Source organism: Heteronotia binoei, chromosome 1 (assembly GCF_032191835.1).
Source record: "Heteronotia binoei isolate CCM8104 ecotype False Entrance Well chromosome 1, APGP_CSIRO_Hbin_v1, whole genome shotgun sequence".
NCBI classification, from domain to species: Eukaryota; Metazoa; Chordata; class Lepidosauria; order Squamata; family Gekkonidae; genus Heteronotia; species Heteronotia binoei.
This window is the reverse complement of record NC_083223.1, coordinates 26,693,029-26,714,421: the sequence shown is the minus strand read 5'-3', so window position 1 is coordinate 26,714,421 and position 21,393 is coordinate 26,693,029. Positions and strand designations below refer to the sequence as shown.

General features: G+C 47.1%; 1 protein-coding gene across 3 annotated transcripts in view; it reads right to left on the bottom strand.

Annotated features, from left to right (window-relative positions):
• RANBP17 (RAN binding protein 17) overlaps positions 1-21,393 on the bottom strand; it is a 573,906-nt gene that overhangs the window by 9,789 nt on the left and 542,724 nt on the right. For all 3 annotated transcript variants that reach the window (XM_060232795.1, XM_060232776.1, XM_060232786.1), the window contains one exon: positions 21,145-21,243. In XM_060232795.1, coding sequence (XP_060088778.1) covers positions 21,145-21,243 — 99 coding nt within the window. The remainder of the gene's footprint in view (positions 1-21,144; positions 21,244-21,393) is intronic.

Here is a 21,393-nt window from a genome sequence, read left to right as displayed (position 1 = left end):
CACACAGGCAAGTAGGAAGCACCCGCCCCCTCCACCAACCCAGCGCTTTGCGAGCGCCGGCTGTGGAGAGGGCAGCGTGCTTTCTCCTTGCCTGTGTGCCTGCCTTCAGCTGTGATGTTTAAAGCAAGCGAATCGCTCCCTCCCCCCTCCGATCCCAGCGCTTGCTTTAAACATCACAGCTGAAGCCAGGCACACAGGCAAGGAGGAAGCACGCTGCCCCCTCCGCAGCCGGCACTTGCGAAGCGCTGGGGCGACGTGGAGCGATCCCAGCACTTGCCTGAAGAAGATGGAGCCAGGCAGGCAGGCGCGGGGGAAGCGCCGGATTGGAGGAAGAGGCAGCGGATCGCCCCCCAGGAGGAAGGTGCGTCCTATCCTCCGGAGCGCCTTATGGTGCGAAAACAGAAACCATCACAACTTGTCTCCCCTCATGTTACATCCTAATTTTCATCCAAATTTTAAGTTTAATTGTGACCTAGACAATTTTTAAAAGGATATTTAGATATTCATACCCAACTTTTCTCCCACTCTGGGGACCCCAAACTGTTTACACCATCATTCTCCATTTTATTCTAACAGCAGCATTGTGAGGTAGGTTAGGAAGAGAGAGATAGAGAGAGAGTGGCCTAAAGACTCCCAGCAATCTTCCCTGGCAGAGTGGGGATTTGAGCCCGAGTCTCCCAGATCCTAGCTGACACTCTAACTACTACACCACCATGGCTTTTGTTAGTAGAACCCTGGAAGAAATTTCTGAAAGAAAAACGGCTGCTTCTTTAATTGCACAATAAAATAATGACCCATCCCCCCCCCCCCCCCCCCGTGCTTTTGTTTCTACAAGTAACTCTATCAGAGATGCTTTCTGTTAGAGGGCACTGGTTGAACAAACAGCAGGCCTGACAATTTAAAAGCAAATTTGCAAAACATGTGCAGGTTTTATTTCCTCAGATGTGTACTTGATGTCTACTCCTTGGGGAAGAGGTAACTTAAATAGATGGACTGATGCCCAGAAAAATCTCTGAACTAACTGATCTAATAGTTCACCGTTTCAATACATATATTTCTATAGGAAATTTCTTCAATGTTCAGAGAAGTGCTCACGTCATACTATCAGAACTGACAAGCTGGAAGGTTTTGGTCCAGTCATGTGGGTTTCACGTAACTGGGCCTATGGAAGATGGCATCACCCCAAACACTTCTGAGTATCTCAGATGTGGGGTGTGTGAGAGTATCCAATCTTTCTGAAAGCACTTTGGTGAGAATGTCAGAAATAGTATTTTATCTTTTAATCTCAAAATAGGTAGCAGAAAGACTGATGTATTTATTTCTGTTTCTGATTTCATTCCCATATGCAAGCATATTTTGTATCATTGTGATTCTTTAATATTTATTCATGTGAAGTTTGGCATTAAATAAATATCTTAAAAGATAAACATGAGTGATCTTTGGCTGGGACACAAGGCCACTTGACACCACGAAATAAAGGAACTTCTGACTTCTCTTCAGTCAGAGGGCTGTAACCTATAGAGACTGGGTATCAAAGAGGGCAGCCATCTCAATATGTGTGTGTGTTAAGTGCTGTGAAGTGGCTTCTATCTTGTGATGACCCTTTGAATTAAGGTCCTCGTTAATGCATTGTTTTGGAACAGGCAAAGTGGCCCTTCATTTCTACATGTCTATTTAAAAAGGAATGCTTCCTTTATGGATAATTTTTATTCCCATTACATCTCCAAGTGAGATTCTTCCAGACTACATTTTGTATTCTTCCACAACCTTGCTTATTTCCTATGAATTATGTATTGGCTGTTCTTCAGTGATACCTCCACTCCCCTGTGTATACTCTTAGAACCCCTTGCCACAAAATTTTGGGCTGTGAGATTTGCCTGCTTATATAAGGTATTTGTCTTCAGCCTGGTGATTGTGGCTGAAATATACACAGTCCAGAGGTGGAAATCTCTAATCTGCTCTGGGGCTAGGTTCCATTCAGCATGAAAAGTAGCAGCTGTGCCAGCCACAGCTGACCAGGGAATGTACAGGGAAATATGTTTTCACACAAGCCAGTGTATCTTTATATCCCACACTGTGAAAATGACCCTCCTCAGATTCAGTAATAAAGGCAGGAAACACGTAAAAAGAAACTGCACGTCTGAAGTATTACATTATGAAAATTATATGAGAGGCCATTTACATCTGTACTGTTTTTCAAAATATGGTGTATTGGCCAATGCTTATGAAGTCACAAAACCTTTTAGTAGTGTTGACTGTATGCAGCTGTTTATGCAACATGTTGCAGCAGCCCTAGAGATGACAAGCAATCTCTAGCTCTCACACACCCCACATCTGAGATACTCAGAAGTGTTTGGGGTGATGCCATCTTACATTGGTACTGGATCTGAGAACCCGGAACATAACTTATCTTATTACCATATTGCCTGCTATTCCAAAGTGGTAGCATCTAATGTTATGGGTACTTGAGGCATACAGAATATTTGCTACTGCCTTGTATATCAAATCATTTTTCAATAAACAGATTAAAAAACACACAGATACCCCCTGCAGATTTCCTTAATTCAGATAAGCCCAAAGTGACTGGGCCCACAGAGGACCTGCTGATAAATAATGGGACATACGCAAAGTCTACACTAACCAAGTGCCGTGATCATTAGAATGCAATATCGTTCCAGAAGAGAGAAAATTGTGCTCTTCTCATATTTCTTGCTATTCATGATTGCATGGCTATATCTCCTTGTGAAATATTTAATTCCTCCTTACACTAAAGCTGCTAAAATCAAAACCACATAATTAATATGGAGTCAGGCTAATATTGAATACTATAAATCAGAGACATTGGCTAAACAAAAACGTTGCTGAGAACAAGATTGGGAATGCATAAGACCACTTATTTCCGCCTTTTATAATGATGCAGTGACTCAGGGCAGATAGAAAATGATTAGTTTTCCTCCCAAAGTAGGAAATATTGCTTCCATCTGTAAAGGATAATATCATGATGTCATAAACTTTTTCTAAACACTGAATTTGCCCTTATTCCCTCTCAATCATTTTAAAAGAACTGCTCCTCGTATGGAGCTTGGATTTAAATCACAATAATACACCAAGAAGATGAATGACAGTGCTATTGGATATAGTTAAAATTGGATCCTTCAGCACAGGTGAATGATGAGATGGCGCTTCTATACTTGATATATTTTCTTCTTCTATTAGTTTCCTACCAGAGCTGGGATTTCAGTTTGAATTTTAATGTATGCGGCTGCTGCTAATCTTGGTGTCTTATTTTTTTTCACCAGCACCATCTTATTGTATAGACAATTCATTCTCCAAAGCAGTAATGCACTGCCACTTGTGACTGCCCAGGAGATAAACGGATTTGGAATAAAGTTAGGACTCATTGCTGAAGGCTGGAGGATGCTACAGGTCAATATCTTCAGGAACAATCCCTTTGCATCCGCAGCTAGCTTGTAGGTATTCAGATGGGCTTTCACGCGATTCCATGGATATAGCTTCCTTTTGCAGCAGAGTTCCTGACCTCAGCCCAAATCCAGAGACCAAAATTTGCATGTGCAGATCTTGTAAAGATGATGATGAAGAAGATATTGGATTTATATCCCGCCCTACACTCCGAAGAGTCTCAGAGTGGGTCACAATCTCCTTTTACCTTCCTCCTCCACAACAGACACCTTGTGAGGTGGGTGGGGCTGGAGAGGGCTCTCACAGCAGCTGCTCTTTCAAAGACAACCTCTGCCAGAGCTATGGCTGACCCATGGCCATGCTAGCAGATGCAAGTGGAGGAGTGGGGAATCGAACCCAGTTCTCCCAGATAAGAGTCCGCTCACTTAACCACTACACCAAACTGGCTCTCCAGTTGACTTGTCTGGAAAATGTATGAATTCTACCATGAAGGCATGTGCCCTGAAGAAGGTGAATGGAAAATCCAAGAATTCTTCAGGAACCTGAAGGCATTAGAGTTGGTAACTTGTTTGAATGAGTCTGAGAGCAGCCACACTTTCAGAACTCTGCTTACAGTGGGGGTGAAAAATACCATCAAGGTACAGTTGATCTATGGCAAGCCTGTAGGCAAGACAAGAGGTGGTTTGTCATTGCCTGCCTGTGTGTAATGACCCTGGACTTCCTTGGGATCAGACTAGTCTGGACCATTAAGGTCAGGGCAGTGCTTGTAGAGGTCAATACTATGAAACATTCTGGGAAGTTCTAATGCAAATGGAAGGGCTTGGCCCCTTCACTCAAGTGCTGTTATGCTCTTCTATGCTTAGGGCAGAGGCTATTTTTTTTAAAATCCACTCCACCCCAATCTGACATAAAGACAGCAAATACAAAGCAGCCTTGAGGTCAAGATGTTAAGGAAAGACAGGTTGCTTACCTGTAACTGTAGATCTTCGAGTGGTCATCTGTGCATTCACACTCATTGTCAGAACTTGTAACTTTCCTGTATGATGTTAGCCATACTGACTCCATATTGTAATCCAATACTAACCCACTATGCTTTGCCTCTGTAACTAACACAAAATGCTCTGCATTTCAAACACCCTGTGATCACTGGAGGGTGACAGATAACCCCTGGTCAACATCTGCAGGTGGCCCTTTGAAGCCAGGCGAAGCAGGCCCTCTCAGCGGGACTGCATCCTCCCTTCTGATAACAACTCCTGAGAACGAGACACTTGTCTGTAAACCGTGTGAAAGATTGCTTTATTGTTGCTGTCCTAACCGCATAAAATGTAACTAGATGCCAGGCTCAGGCATCAGTGTTATCTTGAAGCTCCAGTACTGTAGTTCTCGAATAAATGCCTATACTTTGCAACAAGTTTTGGGTCTTGTTTGACGTTCTGCCAGTTCTGACACTCATGGGATAGAGCGCCTGCACCAATTCCCGAATCGGTACCTAAAAAGCCCGGGATTTTTTCGCGCGCGGCACCAACGGGCATGCGCAGGCATCTCAGTGTGCATGCTCACCGGCGCCAGCGCAAGGATCCCGCTAGTTCCTTCCTGACTGCTGGAAGCCTCTGCTGGAGGGAGACCATCAGCAGTGGGGAAGGAGTGAGGGTAGTGTGAATGCACAGATGACCACTCGAAGTTCTACAGTTACAGGTAAGCAACCTGTCTATCTTCTTCGTGGTCTCTGTGCTTCACACTCATGGGAGATTAGCAAGCAAGACATACCTGGAGGTGGGAAGACGGTCAACCTGAAGAAACAGCTTGCAGCACCGCAGCCCCCAGACGAGTCCTCTGTTGAACATGCATGTCCAGCACGTAGTGCTTCATAAAGGCACGCGGAGAGGACCAGGTGGCAGCCTTGCAAACATCCATCAGGGAAACGCCTTTCAGGAATGCCATCGGCGTCGCCTTCGCTCTTTTAGAGTGTCTGCGAATAGGCCCAGGTAACAGCTTCTTAGCCAACAAATAACACAGTTTAATAGTCTCAGTGAGCCATTTCGAAAGCCGCTGAGACGAGATCCTGGAACCTAACTTAGGAGCAGCATAAGAAACAAAAAGCTGCTGGTCCTTACAAAAACTCTTGGAGCGACTTAAATAAAACAATAAAGCACGCTTCACATCTAGAGCATGCAACCTACATTCCTCATCCGAGGAAGGTGTAGGATGAAAAGTGGGCAACCAAACTTCCAAGTTGAGGTGGAACTGAGAGACCACCTTGGGGAGAAAAGAAATATCAGGAGCTAACAACACTCCAGGCTCCTGAAAAATTAGATATGGGTAGTCACAACGCATAGCCGGGAGCTCCCCTGCACGGCGTGCTGATGTGATGGCTACCAAAAAAGCAGTTTTCCAAGATAGAAGCTGTAACAAACACTTGGCCATTGGCTCAAAAGGACGTCGAGTCAGCCTGTCCAACACTAAAGTCAAATCCCACAACTGTGGGGGTGATCTCGATGGAGGATGAAGCCTAAGCAAATCCTTCAAAAACCTCTTAGAATGAGGGTGTGCAAAAACAGAGTGCCCCTCAACTGGTTCATGGAGCGCAGAAATTGCTGCCAAATAAACCTTGATGGAAGAAAAAAGGCCAGCATCCACCAGAGATAACAAAAACTCAAAAATTACCGAAAATCCCACCCTTTGGGGGGAAACTGAGGGATCAACTAAGAACTGCAGAAACCTCCGCCACTTCCTATCATAGGAGGTGGGGGTAGAAAGTTTCCTGCTGTTCAAGAAAACATGTTGGACTCTGCTAGAGAACCCACAGGGTCAATGAACCACGCTGTCAGCTTCAGGTGCGGCACGTTGTGATGGAGTACATGACTGCCCTGAGCTGACAGAAGGTCCGGTTCCGCCGGAAACTGGTAGAAGACCCCCCTCGCCAGTTGGAGCAGGATCGGGAACCAGTTCTGGTGAGGCCACCAGGGAATCACCAGGATACAGCATGGTCTCTCTCTCATGAACTTGTTAACCACCCTCATCAGTAGTGGCAGAAGTGGGAACAGATAAAGGAACCGACCTTCCCACGGGAACAGCAGACCGTCTCCCAACGACTCTGGATCTGAGCCCCCTCTGGAGCAAAACAGAGGACACTTCTGGTTTTCGGCTGTGGCAAAGACATCCACCTGGGGATACCCCCAGAGCTGAAACACGGGTTGAAGGAAGCGCCACTGTAACTCCCACTCATGCGGGGAAGCCGTACCCATGCTGAGGGAGTCTGCTTGCAAGTTGAGGACCCCTGGGAGATGCGTTGCCTTCACAATGATGTCGTGGTCCAGGCACTCCGACCACAGATCCAGCGCCAGCGCACAAAGCTGTTGAGAGACTGTCCCTCCCTGCCTGTTGATGTAACACAGGGCATTGGTATTGTCTGTTAGCAGAGCAACAATCTTCCCTGCCACTATGGGGCGGAAAGACCGAAGAGCAAAGTGAACTGCCAGCAGTTCCAAGTAATTTATGTGGCAGTGAGTCAATTTCACAGGCCAAGGACCCCCCACACACAGATCGTCCATGTGGGCCCCCCAACCCCACAATGATGCATCTGTCGTGATAGTCACAGTTGGTGCAGGTAGATGGAAGGGAGCTCCCTGACAAATGTTGTCCTTTGACTTCCACCATTGCAGCGTTTGAAGTGTCACAGGTGGAATTACAAACCTCTTTCGAGGTGAGTCTCGTAATGGGCGAAACTGACAAAGAAACCAAAGCTGTAGGCCTCTCATCCTCAGCTTCGCAAAGAGCAGCAAGCTTGTAGTTGCTGCCATCAGCCCCAGCATCCGCTGCAGCTGCTGTGCCGTGCCCCACTTTCGACTCTGCAGAAGTTCGACAAGGTTGATAATGTCCATCGCTCTCTGCTGAGGCAGAAACGCGCGATGAAGGTTGGTATCCAGTAAAGCCCCCTATGAACTGAACTGTCCTTGATGGAGTAAGGTGTGATTTCTCCAAATTGACCTGCAGACCCAAGGTGTCGAGAAGACGAAGAGTGATGGCAATGTGAGATGACAAACTCTCTTTCGACTCCGTCACAAGGAGCCAGTCGTCGATTTATGGAAAGACAACTATACCTTGAAGCCGGAGATGGGCAGCCACAATGCTCATCATCTTCGTGAATACCCGAGGTGCAGTGGACAGACCGAACGGAAGGGCCTTGAACTGGAAATGCTGAGAACCTCCTGCAAACTGAAGGAAACGTCTGAACGCAGGATGGATGCTGACGTGGAAGTATGCATCCTTGAGGTCCAGCATTGCCATCCAATCCCCTTGGTTGATGAGGGGCAGAATTGTTTGCAGAGTGGACATTCTGAACTTCTGGTACAAAATAAATTTGTTCAGATTCCGAAGATCCATGATTGGTCTTAGACCCCCATCCCCCTTGGGAACCAGGAAGTAACAAGAGTAGAAGCCACCCATCCTGGCCTCCATCGGGACCCTCTCTATGGCTTGTTTCTGTAAGAGGTTGCTTACTTCCACCAGCAGAGGTGGGGAAGGGGGAGTGGTAATTACCACAGATTGGTTCGGAATCTGAGCAAAGTCCATTTTGTAGCCTTCTGCTATGATGGAAAGCGCCCACCTGTCTGTAGTAATGGACTCCCAGGCCGACAGGAATGGGTGGAGGCAGATAGACTAAGTGGAAGAGGGGACAGTGACGCGTGCTGCCAGAAAGTCAAAGGCCCTGCTTTTGAGGGTGAGTGCCCTTGGACTTGCCGATGGTCTGTGAAGCATAACGATTCCTATTGTATGGGGACCTACTCTCAGGTTGAGCAGAGCAAGGTCTCCACTGCTGTTCCGGGGAGAACTTTTGGTACGGCTTCTTTGCCCAAGGCTTATGCCACTGTTTCTGTCTCACAGCTCTGGAAGATGCCGGTATGCCCAGGTTCCTGGAAGTTTTTATACTTTTATCCATTTCCTGGAGCGCATTGTCGGTGGTGGAGCTGAACAGGCCTTCGCCCTCGAAGGGCAGATCTTCAACGAAGGCCCTGGTGTCCTGTTGGAGAGCCATAGATCTAAGCCAGGAGTGGCGGCGGAGGCAGACAGCAGAAGTGATGGTCCTCGCTGAGAGGTCGACCATGTGCTTTGCTGCAGCCAGTTGTTTGGCTACAGCAAATCCTTCCTTCTGCAATTTCTTTGCAGCCGACCTCTTCTCCTCACTCAGGGAAGACAGGAGGAGGGTTAGTTGTTCCCACACTGAGTATTGGTATCTAGCCATGCACGCGGCATAGTTAGATATCTTTACTCCCAGCACCCTAGCAGAGTAGAACTTCCTCCCGATGTTGTCCAGCTTCTTTCCCTCCTTGTCTGGTGGAGAGGAGTGCGTCTTGTGGGCCTTTGACGAGGAGGAAATGACCACCGAATTTGGCTTTGGGTGTGTGAAGAGGAACTCAGCCCCGGACTCTTGGACACGGTACATATGGTCCAACCTCCTTGAAGATACGGGTGTAGAAGCAGGCTTCGCCCAGGGCTCCTTTACTGCTTGTAGGATGACCTTCGTCACTGGCAGGGCAACCGCTGTAGACGTATCCCGTTGCATAATGTTGAACACGTTATCGTCTACAACGGGTTGCAGCTGTGTCACTGGAAGCGAGAGGGAGAGTGCCATCCTCTTCACCAGGTCCCCGTACGACTTCAGATCCTCCAATGGTGAGATAGGGAGATCCTCAGCCGTATGAGACACCGGGGAAGGTTCCAAAGCCTGGTCCGGATCGTCGGTACCGATCTCGGAGTCCGATGATGAAGACTCTCTGTGTAGCGATCGTTCTGAGAGCACCAGAGTAGATTCTCTGACGGGTGACCGGATCGACACCGACGACTGAGGTTGGACTTCCTCCACCACCACGCCGCGTCTGTCAGGTGGGACAGCGATCAATGCCGAAGGATGCCGTCTAGAATGTTGAGACAGCCTGGACATGTGGGATGCCTCGGACTGCTGGTCCCAGTCTGCGAACTCATGAGGAGGGTACCATTGGTACAGTGGGAGGCCATTGGCGCTGCTCCCATGGTGGAAGCGGTGGGAAGCGACGAGCTACTGTAGTCGGTTCCGGCTCTCTCCGGCCTCTCGCCTGATCCATCGGTGCCAAAAGCTCCATTGTCGCCGACACCTCCACCTCAGAGACCAAGTCGCTCTCACTGCGACGCCTGGACCCTGAAGAGTGGGAGCGGTGAGTCAGGTCGATCTCATGTTCCAATGCCAATAGGCGCAGCTGCAAAGCACCGCTTCTCGACACCGAAGGGCTATGACGCGGGGATGTCAAGATTTTCCTCGGTGGAGCTGTTGATGTCGAAGCATAATGCGAAGGCGAAGGGGTGCAAGATGGTCTCTTCTTCTGCTTCTCCTTTGATTTCCCCTTCTTCGGCACGGATGATCGGGTCCCCGAATCATACCGACGCCTCTTAGCCAGGGTGTCCACTGACCCTTCAGAAGGCCGTTTCGTGGAACACCCGCGCTCGATCGGCATCTCGGTCCTGATCGGCGAAGTCTCAGCCGATGTGACTGTTGGGGCCGCGGCCTCACCCATCGGTACTGATGGGCCTGATGCCATCCTTTGAGGATGAAATGCCGACTCGACCAAAGCCGCTCTGTTCTTACGAGTTTGTTTTGAGAAACTCAGACAGTGAGCGCAAGAATCGATGCAATGTCCCTCGCCCAGACAGAGGAGACAGAGGGAATGGCCGTCGGGGGGGGGGGCAATCTTCTTCCCACAGGAGCAGCACCTCTTAAAAAAAACCCGTCTTTCCATAGATGCCCAGGAAAAAAACCCACCCAGGAAAGTCTCTGAGGGGGGAAAACGAGGGAAAAACTGAGCCCCGAAGGGCAAGTCCAACAAACATTTTTTTTTAAACAACACTATCTATCTAACAACTAACTAACTACACTAAGAAAATAAAAAACGGGCTGTATACAAAGGCAAAAAAGCAATCCAAGATTACTTTACCGACCGGGGACATGAAAGGAGATCCTCTCAGCGCAGCGGTCAGAAAGGAACTGGCAGGATCCTCATGCTGGCGCCGGCGAGCATGAACACTGGGACGCCTGCGCATGCCCATTGGTGCCGGATGCAAAAAAATCCCGGGCTTTTTAGGTACCGATTCGGGGATCGGCGCAGGCGCTCTATCCCATGAGTGTGAAGCACAGAGACCACGAAGAAGATGATGAGTGATAAACAGGATTCCCCCCCGCTCACCCCCCATTCCAATATTTGGAAACTTAATGAGTTTCCTTACAAAAAGGTAGAAAACAAGATCTTGGGAAAAACACTGCATGACATTGCTAGATGAACTCTGATGCACTGTGAAGTCTGACAGTCTACGGCACAGTGGTTTATAAATGTATGGGTTAATGGTCAGTTGGCCGCTTTGTGACTTTTGTGGGCTGATCAAGAAGCAGGATGTTCCAGCTGCAGATATCAATGTCCTTCAGACACCCTATAACAAATTTATGTTGCTACTAGGGCTTTTTTTGGTAGAAAAAGCCCAGCAGGAACTCATTTGCATATTAGGTCACACACTCCAACATCACCATTGTTTCGCATAGGGTTTTTTCTGTAGAAAAAGGCCAGAAGGAACTCATTTGCATATTAGGCCACACCCCCCAACATCACCATTGTTTCACACAGGGCCTTTTCTGTAGAAAATGGTCAGGAGGAACTCATTTCCACATTAGGCCATATCCCTTGACACCAAGCCAGCCGGAACGGAAGACTGGTATCACTTACCGTGAAGCTTCCTTCTCGGTGGACTGGCAGTGGGTCGGTCCGACTACTGGGTATAGGCTCCTCCTCCTCGTCACAGGGTCGGGTGCTCCAATCGATCCGGAGGGGGAGTGGCCTATACCACCCAGGACGCGCCAGTTGTATCCAAGCAGCATCCCCCTAATAAAAAAAAATTTCACCACCTCCCCATTCACGTACAGAGACGAATAAATGAGAATATTAGTTTATTACAGTTCAACACACCATACAAATGGCAGATTGAAAGAAAGTCACTGTTAAGCAAAGCAAAGGTAACATCCTCCCCACAGGGAAAGCACCATTGCTCCAGGATCCATCTCCAAAACTCAGGAAGCCGCTCAACCTTTAACGGGCGGGCCGGACCGACCCACTGCCAGTCCACCGAGAAGGAAGCTTCACGGTAAGTGATACCAATCTTCCGTTCTCCGGTGGTCTGGACAGTGGGTCGGTCCGACTACTGGGACGTAACAAAGCTAAACATCCCCGGGCGGGACCGGCTTCCCTGTTTAGAGTGCATGCTGCAGCACACGCCTCCCAAAGGCCGCCTCCGCTGAAGCCCATTTATCCACTTTATAGTGCCTGGTAAAGGTATGTACCGATTTCCAAGTCGCTGCCTTACACACAGCTTCTAAGGACGGAAAGGACCGGTACACAGCTGATGTTGCAGCACCCCTTAGAGAATGGGGCGTGATCCCATCTGGAGGGGTTTGACCTTGGGCCTTGTAAGCCAAAACAATACACTCCCGTAGCCACCTGCTAAGGGAGGAAGTGGAGACCTGTCTTCCCTGCGACTATTTGCTAAATGAAACAAACAATGCATCAGACTTCCTCCAGTCTTTTGTGTGATCAATGTAAAAACTAAGTGCCCTCCTAACGTCTACACAGTGCAGCTCCCTTTCCTTGGGAGACTGGGGGTTGGGACAAAAATTTGGAAGAACCAACTCCTGGGACCTATGAAAGACAGAATTAACTTTAGGAATGAAAGATGGGTCTGGCCTCAGCACCACCCTTTCATTATGGAAAACACAAAGCTCCTAGTCGACCGACAGGGCCCTTAACTCAGACACTCTCCGTGCTGTAGTGATACCCACTAGAAAAATTGTTTTTAGAGTCAGTTCCTTCAGTCCACAGGAAGCCATAGGTTCGAAGGGACGCCCACACAACGCAGTTAGTACTATATTCAACTTCCACGAGGGGAATCTATGTACCTGTGGGGGCTTAAGGAGAGCAACACCCTTCAGGAACCGTTTAATGTGCGGATGCGCTGACAAGGACTTACGTCCCCGCACCCCCTGTATAGACGATATGGCCGTCACCTGACGCCGTAGCGTGCTGGTAGAAAGCCCCTTGTCTGCCCCTTCCTGAAGAAAACCTAGAATACCATTTACCTTCACCGTCATCGGATCCCACCCCCGTAAGGTAGACCACGAAGCAAAAACCTTCCAGGTGGTATTGTATATCCTATTAGTGGAACACTTACGCGATGCTAACATAGTGTCCACCACTCTGGTGCTACAACCTAGTTCCTTGAGCTGTAACTGCTCAACTTCCAAACTGTCAATTGCAACATGTCTGGTTGAGGATGAGACATGCTGCCCTGTGTCAGAAGGTCGTCCCTCCCTGGCAGCCGCCAAGGAGGCTGAATAGACAACCTCAGGAGCTCCTGGAACCATGACCGTCTCGGCCAGAAGGGAGCCACCAACAGCATCTCCGCCTTTAGTTCCACCACCCTCTGTAACACCCTGGGTAATAGAGGAAGGGGCGGGAAGGCCTACACTAGTCCCGTCGGCCCTGCAGCGCTGAGGGCATCGGTTCCTTCTGCCCTTGTGTCTCTGACCTTGGCCAAGAACCTGTCCACTTGGCAATTTTCTGCCGTGGCAAACAAGTCCACCGACACAGGTCCGTACCTGTCCACTATTAGACGGAAGGTGTCCCTGTGTAACATCCACTCTGTTTGGTCCAGCCAGCGTCTGCTGAGCCAATCCGCTAGCAGATTGTCCTTCCCTGGAACATGCACCGCTTTGATTGACAGGAGATTGACTTCGGCCCACTCGAAGAGAACCTTCGCCTCGGCATGAAGTGATTTCACCCTGGTTCCTCCCTGTCGATTTACATATGCTTTGGCGGTTGAGTTGTCCGTTTTCACCAGGACATGGTGACCCCTCAGAACTGCCTGCAACCCTAACCGGATCGCCCTGAGTTCCAGGAAGTTGATACTGCGCTTCATCTCGTGAGGCTCCCACTGACCCTGGATTATTTGATCCTGTGAGTGAGCCCCCCAACCCCATAAACTGGCATCTGTAGTCATGCAAACCCTCTGAGGTTCGCGAAGCGGGTAACCTGGACTGAAAAGACCCGGGTTCAACCACCACTGTAACTGGGACGTCACCTCTAACGGTAGTGTCACCAGTTTGGGAATTTTGTTCCTTATAATCTCCTGAAAAGGCCGCAGAAAAAATTGTAGGGGATGAGTGTGGAATCTGGCCCAAGACAGTAGATCCTGAAAGGATACCATCATCCCTAAGACTTGTGCTAACTTCATGACTGGCACCTTCGGTTGCTGTAACACCCCTTGCAGAAGGAGGCAAAACTTCTCCCGTCTCTCTGGGGTTAAGAAGACTCTGTCCACCTTTGTATTTATTTCCACTCCCAGATGCACTAGTATCTGAGAGGGAAGCAGATTGCTCTTCTCTAGGTTCACCACAAAGCCGTGAGAGCGCAACATGGTCACTGTCTGCTGCATGCCCTCCAGGCATTGCTGGTGGGACCCTGCCTTCACCAGAATGTCGTCCAGGGAAGGAAATAGGGCCACACCCCGCAATCTCAGCTCCGCCACCAGGGTCACCAGAATTTTTTGTGAATACCCGGGGCGCAGACTTCAGACCAAACGGCAGGGCTCGATATTGAAAATGCTTCCCCCCGTAGGAGAAACGTAGAAAACTTCTGTGTGATTCCCGAATGGGAACATGCAAGTAGGCCTTTGACAGATCCAAGGAAGCCAGAAAATCCTGAGGCTGAATGGCTAGCAATACTGACCGTAGTGTCTCCATCTTGAAATATTTTGTCAGGATGAACTTGTTGAGCCATTTCAGATCCAGAATGGTTCTGAACTCCCCGTTCTTTTTGGGAACTAAAAATATCACCAAATAGACTCCCAAACCCTGTTGAAGTACCGGGACGGCCTCCACTGCCCCTATATTCACCAAGTGCTGAATGGCCGACAACATTGCTCTGAGAGCAGATAAATCTTTTTTCCGGGGAACCCCTCGAAAATGGTTGGGGGGAAGAGAGTGGAATTCCAAGGCGTAACCTTGTTCCACTACTTCTAGAACCCACTTGTCCTGAATTGACTGATTCCAAATGTCTGTGAAAAGGGAAGGACGACCCCCTATTTTGTTTGTCAGCTGGTGAGAGGCATAGTCACTGGGATCCTCCTTTCTTGGAGGGATTTTTGGAACCCTGATCTGCCTTCCCAGAGTAGTATGGTTTGGGATCACGCCCCTTCTGCTGCCACTTGCATGGTGTCTAATGAACTATCTGCCACGAAGGCAGCGGATAAAGCAATCTTTTTTAGCTCGTCCTTGAACTCCTTAGGAGCTCCACTGTCTGCTGCTGCCAAGTTATTAGACCACGTGCACATTGCTCTGGCAAACAATGAAGACGTAGTGGCTGCCTTGATGGCCCAAGATGTCGCTTCAAACTCTTTGCGTAAGGCCTGCTCAACCCTCCTATCGCATGGATCCCTGGGTAAACCATCTGCGTCCATAGGAAGGACCGAATTGGAAATCAGGCTAGTTACAGGGTCATCCACTGTTGGTAACTTTAATCTCTTAGTAGCCTGTGGAATAAGCGAATAAAGTTTGGAGAGAACCTGTTGGTTTGCTTTAGGCTTAGTCAGACGTTCCCATTCCGCTTTGACTAAGGCAAAAAAGGCCGCAGGCAAAGGAACCCCTGTCTGAGCACTGCTCAATTTTGGCATCATCTCCCCTGAACCTGTGGGGAGATCAGGATCCAACTCCTCATTTTCTTTAGGAGTGGGTACAAAGTTGAGGGTCCTCAGTACTTTGGGAAGCAATTTTGAATAGTATTCAGAAGGAAAGAGCCTAGATTGAACAGTGTCAGTCTGCTCCTCCTTGTCTGACAGTTCACCCTCCTCCTTATCTGACTGCTCAGAGTTTTCTGATTCCTCAGATGAGCTCAAGAGGGGGGAATCCAAACCCAAAGGAGGCTTGATCTTAGAGCGTCCTTCCATAGTGTCACTGGGACTAGTATCTCTGCCCCTTTTCCCTCCATCCTTTTTTGGTTGTAGGGAAGCAGGGGAGTCCAGCTGCTGACGAAGGTCCTGTCCCAACTCTTTTAGCAGCTCTTTCTTAAGCCAAAGGACTAAATTTGACTTGGCATCCTCTCCTGTGAGGTCAAGATTCTGAGCCTCCTGTTGAGGAGTCAGAGCCCCAGACAGAAGAGGTAGATCACATTCGCTGTGTGAGTTGCTGTGTGAGCTAGCCACCATTTTGTAGCTTCTCACGTCCCTATAAGGGAAGGAAAGGCAAAAGCAACTAAAAAAGAAGCGGGAAAAGGCTCAGAATGGAAGACAGAATGTCTCCGTTGCGCCCTCTATTGGGCCTTTTGGTATCTTGCCTTCCAGTCAGGAACAAACCCCCTCAGAGGCCTCTCTCTCTCACTCCTTTGCCAAGCCTATACGACTAGGCAGTCCGAAGGAGAGACAACGCGGGCAGCCTGGGGACCCATCTGAAGCCCCGTGGACTCGCGCGCAGCCCTGTTGCTGTAGGGCGGCTTACCGCGCTGCCTCTGCGCTTGCCGCCTCTCTTTCCTTCCGGCTTGGTTCCAATCGCGACTGCGAGGGAACGAAGCGCTGCGGGCGTCTGCCGTTCGCTCAAGGTCTACTCGTGAGTAGACCCTGCAGACTGCCGCCACCGGTGTTGTTGGGACCGATCCCAACGCTTCCGGTCTGTTTTGTTTCAGTAATCCGGATCTTCTGCGCTTCTCAGCAAGCGCCTGGAGAAAAACCGTCCTGCCTCGTGCAGGGCCGGGAGAAGAACTGGCGTGTCCTGGGTGGTATAGGCCACTCCCCCTCCGGATCGATTGGAACACCCGACCCTGTGACGAGGAGGAGGAGCCTATACCCAGTAGTCGGACCGACCCACTGTCCAGACCACCGGAGAACTCCGTTCCTGTGCATTCCTGCTAAAAAAAACCCCCTGCTGGTACCAATAACAAGGACTGAAAAGGCAGAAGGAGGTAACTCTTTTAATTCCTGCAACCTGCTAACAGTTGATGTATTATGGAACTTATCCTCTATCTGTATGGAAGAAGAAGGCTCTCTTGACACTGAATACATGTAATGTTTGCCCTGTGTCAGTCTGCATATCAGTCAGCAAAGAAAGATGGGAAGGATAACTGGTTGGGTGACATGGAAATGGGAAAGTACCTGTGGCAGGAAATGAGGACAAGATCTGACAACCACTTTGTTCCTATCTGAGGCTGCTTCTTATGGCCATTCATTCCCTGAGACGTCTCACAGATGTTATTACCATTAAGAATGCCTCTTTAAATGACATATGACTTAAAGGTTTGAATAGTTTCTCAATAGCTTTGTAAAGATTAAATCCTGAGGTTCAGACATATTTGCCCATGCCTTTCATGAAACTTTTAATGACATTACTAGAGATTGTTGACTTTGTACCTCTTTAGCTTCTTGAAATGCACTTGTTTTTCCATGTGAGAATGCTCTGTCTACTTTACACTGCTTTTATGTCCTGAAACATTTTAAATGACCTGGTTTCATGGGCTTGGTTTATTTTAATGAGGAGTTTTATTCACTTTCTGGTACTGTTTTTTTTATAAGCTGCCTTGAGTGAGTTTTAGAGAGGTGGCATACAAATTTTTAAAATAAAAAATGGCCATTGGCAAAGAAGAAAACGACCGTGGATTTATACCCTGCCCTTCTCTCTGAATCCGTCTCAGAGCGGCTTACAAACTCCTTTATCTTCTTCCCCCACAACCCTGTGAGGTGGGTGGGGCTGAGAGAGGGCACACTCTGCAAGAGCTATGACTGACCCAAGGCCATTCCAGCAGCTGCAAGTAGATGAGTGGGGAATCAAGGACATGAGATATGAAGGTCCAAAGAAAAAACTGGGGGAAAAATCGGGGAAAACACTTTTGGGGGCTTTCTTAGGGCAGTAAAAAAAATCCAGAACTATTTTTTCCCCCTTTAAGATGAGTTAAATGCTTTTAAGGCAAGTTCTTACTCACTCAAAATGTTCATTGTGAAGATTTTTCTGTGAGACAATTTATGGCATTAGTGAATGATAATTCCTTGTCAGGACAGTGTCCTGCCATGGGCTATTGCAGTTTAAGTCATATATATTCACATGTCAATCTGTATGCCGTAAAAGTGGTGGTGGTGGTGGTGGTGGTGGTGCAAAGGATGCTCTGTTGCTTTGTAGTGTAGATCTGGTGCTCTGCAGCCACATAGGTTACCTAGGTGTCATGGAGGCAGGAATCTGGCACCTGGAAATGGAGTCTCCCTCCCACAACCAAGAGATGTGAATGGCCTTGAAGTTGGGAAGGGAAAGGAATGTGGTGCTGTTTGGTGATATACAATGTGTTGTGTGAAGAGGTGGGAGGGGTGAAGGGGCCACCAGTGACCACACGATTGGACTATTTTGTCTCTGTAACAGCTTCATTTCTAGTAGCAAGCCTCTGTGCTAGAAGGTTTAACTCTTGTATCGAAACTAATAAACTCTACCTATGTTTTCATAACAGAGTTTGCCTGGCTGATACCTGGCCAGTCCTCACATTCCTGTGCATACAGTGTGCAAACCCAAAAAAGTAGTTATTGCCTAAATGTGACTAATCTTTCCACCATTAGTTTCCTATAAGATACTACTCACGAGGTCAGTGTTTAATGTTAACTTTAAATCACTACCCACATATGGCGTTTGTCCTTTTGTGATGGCATAAGGCTGCTCCTCTCCAAATAACTGTTTAGTGTGTTCACTACTAAATGTGGTTTCTGTTCTCAGCCCCACTCCATACCCTTCACATGGCAAAAACTAAGATACACATGCTGAAGAAACATACGGTGCAGTTTGCAGCTCACTGCTTATAGAAAACGCAAGCAGTTAATCTTTTAAATTTCTTTAGTATGCCAAATAGTACCATTTTATATTATTAGCCACCAGTGATTCTTTTTATCCTTTTAAAGTAAGAAAATTAGTTCAGATTTGGTTTTAAAAGAAGGAAAGTTTTGCATATATTTCTATTACTCTGTAATTCTCCTGCCCATGGATTAAAACTTTGGGAAGCTTTATATCTCTTGCCCTTGGATATCTATGGAAAGCTAACAGAGAGTCTTGAATATCCTTGGTTTTCCAAACAACTCTTCACATATGTAACTTTTTTAAAAAACGGGAAATTGAGCAAACCAATGCACACCGCAGTAGAGTATTGGGGTTTGTGAAGTCACAATTTTCATTTGCAGTGCTCACTGCCCAGGATCTAGCTTCTATCCACCTTGCGCATCAGTAAGAAAGGTAGACTATAATAAATAAAACAACTGCATAAATAAAATATGGCAAGGGCAGTGAAATGACAAGTCCCCCCTCCACTGACTGCACCAACTTGGGATAATCTTTTTTTGCGGCCCTTTGAACACAACTCTTCAAGCTTAAGTAAGGTACTGTGCATCCAACTGCATCGCTCCACCCCCCACCCCCCAGTTTGGCTTGTTGTTGCAAGAGTTCGATGTTCCAGCAACCAATAATTTTTATTCTCAAAGAAAGCTAAAAATTGGGTAGATTATTTTTGAGCAGGAATGCAGTTCTGGCTGGCTTGGTGTAAGGGGGCATAACCTAATATGCAAATGAGTTCCTGCTGGGCTTTTTTAAAATAAAAAAAGCCCTGATCCTACATCATCTGCATCCAAAATTGAACCTAGAAGACTACTGAAGCATTTCTACCTCTAGTACTTCTGTCCAAAAACCAATCAACCAGTTAAGAAAAAAAATCTCTGTGTTGTGCTTCCCAGAATGAGTGTTCTTTGTGGAATTACACTTGGTGGAATGCTCTGGAGCTGCTGACATGCCACAGTACAAGACGCATACTAGATATCCTGGAAATTCCTGCAAAACTCTGTATTCAAATATGGAAATATAATGACATTTAGTCAAGGATATATGTTTTCATGTTTATATATACAGTATCACAAGAATTCCATGAATTTTGTAGAAAGAATCCATTCCTTTAAAAAAAAAAGATAGGGCGATATATGAACTCTCTTTTAAAGGCATAGGCTCTATCAGTGGTCTTTGCAGAAAAAAAAACCTGGAGTGGGTTGATTAGTTAAACAGTTCTCATTTCATAAGAGAAGCTAAAAGCTTTTGAACATGCTTTCAAATTATGAAATAAGTCAGGGTTCCATTCAAGAGATTCATGCGATAGGATCAGACCAGTGGAGAACCCTGTTCAGTTTGGAAGGAGGACAGGGGGTTTGTTTCACAGTCATTAAGCTCTTCCTCATCTGATAATAAAGAAAAGTTGCTTCAGGGACATGGTGATATTTTTCATGAGGCAACTAGCAAGGAAAAGTACTCCACTCTGCTTCCTGTCTCCTTTTAACTGCAGCCAAGAACACTTTTGCTCTCTACTGCTGAAAGCCAGAAGGTCAGTGGTTCCTCAAGAAGCCAGCAAGCCTGTAGGAATTGTACTTTATGCATTCCGTGTAGTTCAAGGACCTTTCTTGCACAGCTAATGCCAGTGGAAATGGAGGGATGACCCTTTTTTGAAATGTAGGAGGTGGTCAACATAATAAAATTCAGCTTTTCAGGCTTTAGATCACTTTTTATTATAGTCTCAACTTCAACATTTAATATCTTATAAACCTTATAAAACTAACTCTGTTTAATAAGCCAGCTTTTGATCCTGGCTTCAGATCCTGGTTTGAAGGACCCTAACTAATCAGGCTAGCCTGATCTCATCAGATCTTGGAAAATAAGCAGGTTCAGCCCTGGTTAATATTTGGATGGGGGACCACCAATGAAGTCCAGGGTCACTAGGCAGAGGCAAACCACCTCTGTTAGTCTCTTGCCTTGAAAATCATATGGGGGTTGTGACCTCATGGCATTTTACACACCACATACACACAATTAATCACAGCGGAGCAGTCTGCAATCAGACAATCATACTAACCACAATTATTTAAACAATAGTTCAACACAACGTCTCAACTGGGCCACTGTGTTTAAGGAAGATTATCCTAAAGCAAGACTGCTGCTGTCATGGTTGACCAAGGCTAGAGCAGAAAGGTGCTTTGCACATGCTTTGAGATTAAGGGGAGCACGTGCCATTCCATACAAAGGAGGAACGTTTTTCCTATAAAAGGTTTCTTTGAGCGTATGTGCAAGAGAGGCTTCTCTCCTCTACCCTGAAGCCCATTTACCCTCATGTACTAAAGCTTCTTTTCAGTACTGGAAAGTGTCATCAAGCTGCAACCAACTTATGGCAACCCCAGAGCATTTTCAAGGCAAGAGATGAACAGAGATGGTTTGCCATTGCCTGCCTCTGTGTAGTGACCCTGGACTTCCTAGGCAGTCTCCCATCCAAGTACTAACCAGGGCTGATCCTCCTTAGCTTCCAAGAGCTGACGAGATTGGTTAGCCTGGGCTACTTAGCTATAAGAATCCAATCATAATAGCACACAAAAAATCATGAGTCAATGCTCCCTCTAAGCTGCAGAGTCTTGTGAGCAAAAATCCTACTTTGTGAGCTACTGGAATTAAAATTGTGAGCTACTGCATAAATTTGTGCATTCTGGGGTCATCCTTCCTGAGCTAAGACTGGAGGCTAAAAATCTGTCAGCTAGCTCACGCTAACTCAGCTTAGAGGGAACACTGATCATGACTACTTTAAATCTAGCTGGAGATTATTATCCCAGAGTACTTACTTTCTCATTGAGGAGTATGAGACCTAAGAGAGGTCTTGATACAGACCACTGGTTTCTGCAGTCCTCAAAAATTATGGTATTCATAAGGATTGACATCACCTGATAGAAAAAGAAAAAGTCTGAAAGTCCAAGAATAATATATTTTGCCCTATAATTGGTACTAATCATGATTTCAAAACAGTCAAAGCCCCTTTCTGCAAGATATTATGGAAGCAACTTTCAATATAGCACAAGCATTCTAACAACATA